At 35.4% G+C, this 11,201-nt stretch overlaps 1 protein-coding gene across 5 annotated transcripts; it reads left to right on the plus strand.

The window, feature by feature from the left end:
• The first annotated feature begins 3,249 nt into the window (after window positions 1–3,249).
• LOC118264447 (alpha-(1,3)-fucosyltransferase C) lies at window positions 3,250–9,513 on the plus strand. Of its 5 annotated transcripts, none has more exons than XM_035576958.2 (3): window positions 3,250–4,313; window positions 4,387–4,697; window positions 8,819–8,968. In XM_035576958.2, the coding sequence occupies exons 1-2, from the start codon at window positions 3,340–3,342 to the stop codon at window positions 4,652–4,654; spliced, it is 1,242 nt and encodes a 413-aa protein (XP_035432851.2). In that variant the 5' UTR covers window positions 3,250–3,339; the 3' UTR covers window positions 4,655–4,697; window positions 8,819–8,968. The 5 variants fall into 5 exon arrangements, with proteins under 5 accessions (XP_035432851.2, XP_035432852.2, XP_035432854.2 ...); XM_035576959.2 differs by lacking the exons at window positions 3,250–4,313; window positions 4,387–4,697 and adding exons at window positions 5,315–7,301; window positions 7,518–8,554 and having other exon boundaries at window positions 8,819–9,513; XM_035576961.2 differs by lacking the exons at window positions 3,250–4,313; window positions 4,387–4,697 and adding exons at window positions 5,315–7,301; window positions 7,587–8,554 and having other exon boundaries at window positions 8,819–9,513.
• Window positions 9,514–11,201: the final 1,688 nt, after the last annotated feature.

Here is an 11,201-nt window from a genome sequence, read left to right on the forward strand (position 1 = left end):
TCGGTCATATTGCCATGTGACAAATAAACACCTGTTATGTTGCTCCCGACTAAAATATTGAACAGGTAAGTTTTTTCTTACTTTTTGAGTAATTTTTTCGCATACTTCACAAGAACTGTCTTCCAAGTGTACCGCTCATAAGTTGTTTAACTGTTTATTATATATTTATGCGTATATTTGTGAATATATTTCACACAGTAAAGCCGGCTTGTTCGTTGACAGTTTTTTTTGCGGCAAATTTGAAATTAATTTGATACTTGTGCCTATTTCGTACTCGCAGCAACTTCTTAAAACGTACCGGTACGATTTAGGAAAACAATTTTTAATTTCACAGTGAATATTAACTACTTGATTATTTTTTAGTTTTTTTTTTAATTTAATTGTTTCTAATTATTTTTGTTACTATTTTAGGGCAACATGAACATCATCAACATTTTAGCTCGAAATAAAAATAGAAGAAACCAAGAAGAAGACCATATCAAAGAAGCTAAATTTAAAGAAAACGAAAACACCTCAAAGAGGAAACAAGAAAAAGAAACAAGAACAAAATGAAAATGACAATTGGTATTGCAAAATATGTCAAGAAGACATAAAAGAAAACATGATTAAATGCAGTAATTGTGAAGTATGGGTACATGAGCTATGTGCAGGAACAACTAAAAAAAACAAAATGTTATTATTGCGATGACTGTCAGGATTTGGCAAAGACCATCCGCTGTATTAATAAGAATTAATCTAGGTACATTAAGATTAAGAAAAAGAGGAGAAGATTATTAAGATTGTGATTTTTAAGACTGTAAACCAATGATAGGATCTCAAAGTACGATTTAAGAATATACCAGTACGATTTAAGATGAATGGTCTTAAATCGTACTTTTTTTAAGTTTTTGAAAATTGTTTATTTCTCAGAAGTTTACAAGATTTATGTTATTTTTTGTTGAAATACTAATAGAACATTAGTGAAATTATAATTACTTAATATAAATAACTGTGTATCATTGTTCATTTCCAAAATTTTTGAGGTTCTCCTTAAGTGGTACGAATTAGGCAAGTTTACCCTATTACTGGGCTTTTATCGGTTTTTTGAAAATTTCTTAGTATTAGCACGGAGTCTGGAATTGTGTCCAGTATATGGAAATATTGCTGCCCTCTATTACATGGGACTTATAACACAAATGATGAAAAGTGGGTGTACGTTGTAATGTACACCTCTTTTTTTTTGAGGGGGAAAATCATCCAATGACTTTTCTCGCCTTGGGCGAGGCGAGAGGGAGTGTCAGACTCTTACTGACTAAAAACCACCCCGTTCCTTCTCCTGCTTTTCGAGCCGGAGCCCCGGTAAACCCGCTAGGTTGTCCGCAGCTCCGGATCAGGCATCAGCCCTGCTGGGCCCCCTGAATGTACACCTCTGCGTACCCCTTTGGGGATAAAAACCGTGATGTAATGATGTTGCATTTATTTGCAATTATAATTCTATATTTAAAAAAATGTTAGAACAATACTTACAAATACAATTCTAATAAGGAGATATAAGGAAAATTTATAATAATATAATGGGCAAACTGACGGAAACAGATGCAGCAAAGGAACTAGACAGATTGATCATAATGCAATGTTGACAAACATAACGAGGAGGGTAAACGTTTTGCCGGAACAAGTCCGGTGTCCGGTGATCTCATCGGATACCTGACTTGTTGAAAATCAAAGTCAAAGTCACTGCTCCACCAATTAAATGATTGTTGATAAGAATTCCTGCAGGTAAAATTGAAATTAGTATAACTATATGCTAACTTCTGAAGAGAAAATACCAAAAGAATTTGGACTTGCCCAGTTACTAATAACTAAAAAACAGAGAACATCTCGGACGTTACAAAAATTTATTAAATCAACGCGTACAAAATTCTAATCCAATCCAATTCAAAGAAAAAGATTAAAATGTCAAAAGTGCTACAGATAAAAGAACGAATAAGTAATACATTCCCGTGAAACAGTGCTTTCGTTGTTGTATGAATGATATGGGCATACAATTCGAGTATATTCATCTATCAAAGAGATACCTGTGTCCTAAATGTAGCCAGTCACTCCCTATCTGTGATACTGTGCACTATAAGTGTAATAACTGATCCAAAAAACATACACTTAGCGCTGACTCATACATTCCCAATATATTTAAAAGAAAGGGAAATAGGAAATAAGAGTGTTAATAGCAGAGTTTCATTCCACATACAGAAGAGATTCCCTCTTGCAGCAATCCCTCCTGAATCAATATATGTAGGCGATTAAAAAGAGACAAGTAAGTAGCCTAGGTCACTCTCCATCCCCATAATTATCTTTACTTAAAAAATCATGTCAATTCGTCACTCCGTTTTGCCGTGAAAGTCGGAAATAAACACATACTTTCGTATTTTTAATATTAAATGTGGATAGTATAGTATATTATATTACGGTTTGTTGTTAGTACAATCCTGACGTACACAGAAAATCACTATAGATATATGACGCGCTGATCAGAGCCGGATTTAGGCTTCGGGCCCCTAGGCGTAGCATGTAGTGGGGGCCCTCAATCCAGTTTCGGATTTTTGACGGACTTACAATGTATGCACTCATGTAAATGTATGGGTATGTATGTAGGTATGTACTTATGTTATATCATAATCATCATTGTATCGGTCACAAGATGTCCACAGCTGAACATAGACCTCTCTCAATGACTTTCAGGTAGGCTCCCGGTTGGAAGCGACTTGCATCCATCGGCTACCGGCGACATTAATCAGGTCATTGAAACTGAACACAAATTGGAATCATAGTAACGTAACGTATTGTGCTCTCAGCTGATGACAGAATGTTTTTCCTGATTGAACTGTGGAGCCGAGGCAAAACAACGTATGTTTCTAACAAAATTCAGCTTAGCTTCACAATGCTCGAGAAAAATAGACATAAAGTCTTTAGATTTATTTCTAACGTCAATGTTACGTGATATAATAAAACTGATATTTCTCACACAAATAAATAGAGCCAATCGTCAAAAGGGGCCATCAACCGTAAAATCTGTGGCTTTATTTAATGTTGGGTGTAAAAGTTATAATAAAAAAATAAAAAATATTTTTTGATCAATAAATTGTTAATAAAAAAAATTACGTGTGGTGGAGGCTCTCTTGTGGTGGGGGCCCCAAGGCGCCAGCCTATGTCGCTAGCGCTTAAATCCGGCACTGGCGCTGATAAACAATTACGATTAGGTGTATGACACACATACTACAGCTCTTCATTGCCTGTCGCTTATAAACAGAGGTAACACACCGCACGGTGTCGGTATATAGTTTAGAAAAATAATTCGCAACCATGAGGGCCTGGTGCACAAAGAAAGCTGTATTTTTCATAGCAGTGATGATTATTTTATTACTTTTATACAACGCCGCCAAAACAGCTAAGGACAGCAATCAACTTATTTCAAACCATCCAAAAGTTACAATCAGGAAAAAAATTGTTGAAACACAAACAGTTGTAAATAGTGCAGTGAGTGAAAATGTGAAAAGTAAAGACAATTTGAAATATATATTGCAGTGGACATTGCCACAGAATGTTCCCTTCGTTTATATGGGGAAGGGTCGGGAGGGATTTATAAGCAGAAATTGTCCATACACCAATTGTTTTGTCACATCCGATCGGAATTACCTCGGTGATTACACCAAGTTTGATGTTATTGCTTTTGCTGGGCCTGAAGTAGTTCGTTATAGGAAGGACCGACTGCCACAGAAGAGATCTCCACATCAAAAGTATGCGTTTGCAAGTATTGAATCTTCAGATAACTACCCACTCTGTACTAATTCACTTGACGGATTCTTCAATTGGACATGGACTTATAAACTGGATTCTGAAATACGGTGGGGATATATGACTATCAGAGATAAAAATAAAACTATCGTTGGTCCGAACAAGGAGATGCATTGGTTAAAGTTGGAAGACATGGAACCAGTCAGTGAAGATTTTAAACAAAAGTTAAAGACAAAGACAAAAGCTGCAGCTTGGTTCGTATCAAATTGTTACAGCAGAAGTAACAGAATGGGTGTTGCTAGAAAACTGAATGAAGAATTGCGCAATAAATACAATTTGAGTGTTGACATATACGGCTCGTGTGGACAATTATCGTGTTCACGCGATAAAGAAGAAAATTGCGATGATTTAATTAAGAAGGATTACTACTTTTATTTGTCGTTTGAAAATGCATTTAGCGAAGACTATGCAACGGAGAAATTATGGCGCGCATTAAATTATGATGCTATACCTATAGTTTATGGTGGAGCTAACTACACAAGGTAATTAACAAATCATATTAATAGATTATCCTTATCCTTCAGTGTTCCATTAAACAGTAATCTATGTTTTCAGGTTTATGCCAGATGGCACTTACTTAGATGCTAGGAAGTTGACAATTACAGAATTAGCAGCAAAAATGAACGAGTTGATTAACGATCCGGAAAAATATGCGGAATATTTTAAATGGAAAAATCATTACTCGTATCATAGGCAACATGAAAGCGTGGACACTGAACCATACTGTTTATTTTGTACTCATTTGAATAACGAAGAAATGGTAAAGACGACAACGATTTATGAAGACTTTAAAAAATGGTGGACACCGCCAGGCCGGTGCTGAATACGGGCTCTTCTAAGTCTAACATATTTTATAAGTTGGCAAGGTACGTACGAACTATATACTTCTTATCTTAAATAAAAATATTACGCTTGTGGCAGTTTACATTTTATGGGGCAATACGTTGATACACCTACAATATTGAAAAACGTGGCACCTATCTACCGGACCTATACGATCGATAATTACATTGATACAGAAATTGTTATCACATCGTTCGTGCGTTCGGTCCACAGATAAGTTTTTATTTGCTGATAAGAGCCGGTCCACATCTCCACGTCACGTCGTCGTCAACGTGGAACGGTGCGGTAACGTGACACGGTATTTTGACGTGACGTGCAAATGTACGTTAACGTAACGTAAAACGACACAGAAACGTTACCCGTCACCGTGGCTTGTAAAATTCAGGTACATTCTTCACTAACATACGTCAGTCTTGTTCGAGATATGGAACGCACAAGACTTATTCTGCTACTGCTATAATAAATAAAAAGACATTGACATTGAAGCATTAACGTGACGTGACGTGACGCGCCGTCCCACGGCGACGTTGCCGTACCGTGTGCTAGAACAATGCAACGTAACGTGCCACCTTACCGCACCGTTCCACGTTGACGACGCCGTGACGTGGAGATGTGGACACGCACTCTGGTTTTTTGGATGTCCATGGACGCCGGAAATTTGCTTACCATTAGGTGTTCTGTCTGCTCGTTTACCGGCTTATAACATTAAAAAAATCGTTTTCCTTCCTTATTATTTAAAATAGTTTAAACTATTGTGTTTCTAAAAATATTCGACTTCTTTCCTTGTACATAAGTAATATATACTTTTGTTATTCTCTCACACAAAACTACTACGTAAATTGATTTGAACGAAATTGGCACACGAGAAATGAATTAGGTATCTAAGCTTTAAATAGGACGTAGCCTGGTTGACTAATAGCTCATGCTGGAAAAATTTACAGCTCCTGCTGTTAGGCTATTCTGTAATAGTCAAGTCAAAGTGAGCTCGATCGCATTCTCGTCCGTCATTGGTCGAGATTATACAAACAACCAATGATGGACCGCGACGATCACACACCGAATGTTTCGAATTGACAAATTCAAGGCCTAACTGCAGGATAATATTATCAATGAACAGTCTTGCTATGAAAACGTTTAATATCAAAGTAAAATAGCATGAATAACGAGAGGTAAGTGTTGAGTATTAAACGTAATAAAGATAATTTGAAATGTTCTTAAAACGAAGTCTTACACAATTAACCTAGATTACGTACGAAGTCGAAGCATTTTGTAGATTGAGTGGACTTAGATAAAGTCTTATTATTGACATTGATAACGGCAACACGAATATCAAAATCATTCCTTTCTGTAATGCTTAATATGAGTTTGCTTTACGTTCAAAGTAGGTAATCGAAACAAGAGCGCGTTTGGCGCTCTGATTGGTTAGTTTATTCGAGCCAGCCAATCAGTGCGCCGATCGCAATCTGATTGGCAGATTAAAAAAAATCTGAAACCCAAATCAGCTCATACCCTGTCTGTATACCGACTTTCATCAAAATCCGTTCAGTAGTTTCAGCGTGGTTGACAGACGAACATCCAAACATCGAAACGAACAAACTATCACAATTATAATATTAGTGTGATAAGTTTAAAATAGTTTAAAAATCGTCTTGTTATTTTAAATCCCTTTACGGGGTAAACTATTGAATTACCTATTGTAAAATTGGAACAATTTATTGTATTCAGTGTGACACATGTATGAACAGCTGCATTACCTGCACGATTGTAGATTTGAGAATACCAAGGCCAAGGTTTTATTTAAAATCTATTTCTAATAATTATGCCTATGAAAGTACATTCAATTTCAACTTCAATTCAACTCGTGCTGAATTCAATGTTAATTTGATAAACAAGTCCCTTCAGCTACGAGGTACAGTTATTATTCAAAACCAGTTTTCAAAATAGTATTGAAAACTGGTTTCAAGTTACTAGTTTAGAGAGAAATTGAAGGGTCTAATTAAAATACTGAACAACTTTTGATGAAGGTCGGTTATATGTGTGGAAAACATAAAAAACATAACGTCGGCCCATTTAACATAAAAAAAAACATATAGATAGGTACTATTTTGAGTTAAAAGTTGTATGACTGATGATGCATTTATAATTTTTCTTGTTTACATAGTCGCAGAACTTAATGCAATTGAACACGAACAGGTGAATAGATGCGAATGGGATCGAAGGGCAAAATTATACTTACAGGCCGCACTTACCTCACCTGTACACTTTAATAGACTCACCCCTTATTGGGACCCACATGGGACTCATAACATAACCGAATGTGTACTTCTGCCTACCCATTTGGGGATAAAAGACAACCTTTCAGTATGCAACTATGCAATACCTGTAACATTATATGCGTAATAAAATTTCACTTCAACACGATATAAAACACACATTACTGAAATAGAATCGATAACAAAATGCCGGTGACGAAACAAACCAGTCGTTTCATAAGTTGATACACAAACAAAATGCACTGTTAGGAGTTCTTGAACTTTTCTACGTAGGTTCGGTATAGTCAGTACAGAAGAGCCGAGAGGCTGTGATTAGCGTCTTACGAGTAGTGATGGGTGGACGATAAATACTCGGTGGATAAAACCTTTTATCGAATATTTTTTAGAAATTATGGTGCTTTTCTAAAAAAAAATATATAAATATATATAAATACTAGTAATGATCGTCAGGCTTTCTAAAATACAACGTTAGAACGTTATTGTTAATTTTAATCTCTTGACAAAGCAAGAAAGCAACGCGTTTCTCGCTGTACTAAAAATGGATATTTACTGATTTTTCTCCACTTTGAGTATTTATTCGGATGAAATCCCAACACTACTTACGAGTTTACGAGTGATACGAACGATCAAACTCAAAAGCAAACAGTCGCGGTCGGATCAGCGGTGAACCTGTCAATATTAACAATAACAAATTTCTAAATGTGGAAAATGCGAAAATTCACAAGCAAAATAATAATTTTTGCTATGTTTTCATTTATTTTTATAACGATGTTTAAAAAATATATGTCTTCTCGGAGTGCGGTGTTAAAAAGTAAACAGTTTAGTGCTAAGAAGCCAGGTATGAAGTATATTCTACTGTGGACCAGTCATGAGAACATACCGTTTGTGCACATGGGTTTAGGACAAAGTGGATTTATTGGAAGACAATGTGAATATACTAATTGCTATGTTAGTGCCTATGAAAGTGAATTGGGCAGTGTTACAGCATACGACGTGGTAATGTTTGCTGGGCCCGAGTTAATAGATACCAACATCTCATTACCGAAAGAACGGTTGCCATATCAAAAGTACGTGTTTGGAAGCATAGAATCTCCAGGGAACTATCCCATGTGTCTTCACAATTTCAATTCATATTTTAATTGGACGTGGACGTACAAATTGGATTCCGACATTCATTGGGGCTACATCGTGGTGAAAGATGCTAAGGGCAATATCATTGGCCCGAAGAAAGATATGCATTGGATACCGTGGAAAGATATGGATCCCGTGAATGACACCTTCAAGCAGCATCTGAGGGGTAAACGCAAGGCAGTCGCCTGGTTTGTCTCGAATTGTCGCACAAGAAGTCGCCGCGAGGACTATGTAATACACCTTAGAGAGGAGTTGCAAGAAAATTATTCTTTAGATGTTGATGTTTACGGAGAGTGCGGCTCGAACACTTGTCCTCGTGATAAACAAGAGGAGTGTGATGCAATGTTATCCAAGGACTATTATTTTTATTTATCCTTTGAGAATGCCTTCAGTGAAGATTACGTCACGGAGAAGTTGTTGATTCCCCTGCAAAATGATGCTGTGCCTATTGTTTATGGAGGAGCTAACTACAGCAGGTATAATGGCTTATTCATGGTAGATTTGTGTCAATATACTTTATTATATTGGATCTATAAATGTTACAAAATACAACAAACGTGTAATTTATACATTAAAAAAGTAGATCTAGATAGATATCTACATACATACATTAAAAATGTTCTCATTTTTTTACTATTATTCCCCTAACGCTGCACCTAAATGTCATATATTTCAATCTCCCAGTAAATAATTGGAAATTGTACCTTTATAGTTGAAATATCAAAATTTGTTGTTCACAGGTTCCTGCCAGACCGATCGTATTTGAACGCCCGGGACATGGGAGTGTCTCAATTGGCTGAGTTGATATACAGCTTGATTCAGGAACCCAGTGCTTACGCCGAGTTCTTCAGGTGGAAAAAGTACTATACGTACCACAGGACGACGAAGCTGAAGGAAACCAATGAGTACTGTAAAATGTGTGAGACATTGAACAATGACGAATTAGTGAAAAAACATTCGAGTATTTTTTCATTCAATGAGTTTTGGGAAGTATATGAAACGTGTTGAAGGAGTGTGTATATATAATTTATTATGTAGGTACATAGTTTTGTTCATCCATGATCATGGCACTTGCAACTGTGCCGAAATATCAGAAAATCGGAAGAACTAAAAAACATGGTACCTAAATGTTCCGTTTTGAGTTCTAATGATGTTAGTATTATTTCGCATCAAAACATTATGGTCTACAATAGCGATGCAAAATGGCACGACCTCGACCAATATGATAAATTGTCATCAAATTCATACTCATATAGTCATACAGTCCGATGTGCTGCAGTTTATTTTCAAACCATTTTTATCACAGTAATTTGTACCTTATTACTATAAACTACAGGTTAATGACAGACTATTTTGAATCGCATAGTGTTTGAATAAATATTTGGTATAAAAATATTTTTATACTTTTCAAATAAAAACACTTTTTGAAATAACATGGCAGGCATTTTATTTGGTCATAAAATTGCAAGATATGGTTGTACCTAAGTATTGTTGTGAGTGTAATACAATTTCATGGATTAAGAATTAATTGACGCATGAAATCGAATGAAACTAATGATTTTTTTTATCTTGATTTTCACACTGTAAAGTTGGAACAGTTAACTGACATGACACAATTCAGTTGTCCTTCAGGCAACAGAACCTTGGCAGATTATCTTTCAAATTCATATATTTGTATTCACAATTTTCATACAAGTGAGAATTGATAGTTGACGCATTTGACGCAATGGCAAACATAATCATCACGCCTGATTTTCTTGATAAAATGACCTTTGCGGTGTAGTGGTGATATTTGATAATATAATAAGTTAGTTAGATAATATATTAACTTAGTGGTGTATGTACTAGAAATATAATTTTAAACAATAATTAATTATTGTGATTCAAATTAACATTAAACTAGTATTCCTTAATTTATGAAATGAATGAGTGAGTCTGTTTGTTTGTTGTTTTTATTTTCTCGTTTACGTATTGTATGACTTCAGATGTAAATATTTTTAGAAAAAAAAGGTTGGAGCGTCAAAAAGGGTAAGTAGGTACTTTTTTACAAATTCAGATGTTTGTACAATGTTTTCCTTCACCGTTTTGTAATGTAATACTTTTTAGAACTGTAATATGTTGTAAATAAGGTAGAGTTTCGTGTAATCAGTGTTGTGTTAACTTTAAAGGTTATCTGCCTAGAGAGGTAAAGCCTCCCAGTCCCGGTCGGTCCAGGCTCATAAATGGGTCAAGGTAAGCAATGGCCTGGTTTTATATTATATTACCAGAGATTTTACAGTTAGCTGACATACTTTTTTTTCTTTATCTCATGTACAATCAGGGTTGGTGGAGAACGTTGTCGCCGTCTCTTTTTATTTTGTCCCATAGGACTAAGCAGAAATATTATAGCGCGATCAGTCCTTACAATGCTTAAAATTATTTATTTTTTAGGTACATAATATCGATATTTGTATAAAGTTCCAAAAAATATTCTTTTTTTGTATTTTGTTTGATTTGTTACAAAGCTGTTCAGAAGTTAAAAAGTTGGTGATATATCACCTACTGCAGACAAAAAATAAATTACACATGACATCCGATGTTCTTTGGCCGATTTTTTTCAAAATTCCATTTTTTTTGTTATCTTATAATTTATATTGTACAGGTACTTATTAGTTGATAAAATCACTAAAGATACAGATGGGTAAATATAATGTTTAGAGGCGGACTGATCAATTTATTGTGTGGTCAAACGTCTTTCGTATTTAATGAGTCCAGAGTCTGAAGATGAATCGAACTTTTAAAATCGGCATGTATGTAAATTAAAACTGTTAAATAAATAATGAGGTTAGAAGATAAATTAATGCAGAAAATAGAAGTAAATCGTAGAGTATACAAAACCAGTTGATCCTATACTAGTCTCGGTTTGCAGCATCTTTCTTCACGTTCGGCGGTCGGCTTATGTTGGTCTGCTATACTTGTAAGCTAAGGTAGTGCTAGTCCTGTCTACGTATGTAGGTTGTAGGTAAAACCTAGGTTTCACACATTAAAACTTAATTGGGCATGCACATTGACAACATTTTCACGCTATAGTTAGACTATCGGCAACACCAGAGGTAGTTTGATCACAATTACCGACTACAAAGT

Source organism: Spodoptera frugiperda, chromosome 26 (assembly GCF_023101765.2).
Source record: "Spodoptera frugiperda isolate SF20-4 chromosome 26, AGI-APGP_CSIRO_Sfru_2.0, whole genome shotgun sequence".
In the NCBI taxonomy this organism is placed as follows: Eukaryota; Metazoa; Arthropoda; class Insecta; order Lepidoptera; family Noctuidae; genus Spodoptera; species Spodoptera frugiperda.

Excerpts from the sequence above, each read along its gene's own strand:
- LOC118264447 (XM_035576958.2), top strand. The coding sequence starts at position 3,340 with ATGAGGGCCTGGTGCACAAAGAAAGCTGTATTTTTCATAGCAGTGATG. Across the intron at positions 4,314-4,386 it reads GGTGGAGCTAACTACACAAG|GTTTATGCCAGATGGCACTT; the intron begins GTAATTAACAAA and ends CTATGTTTTCAG.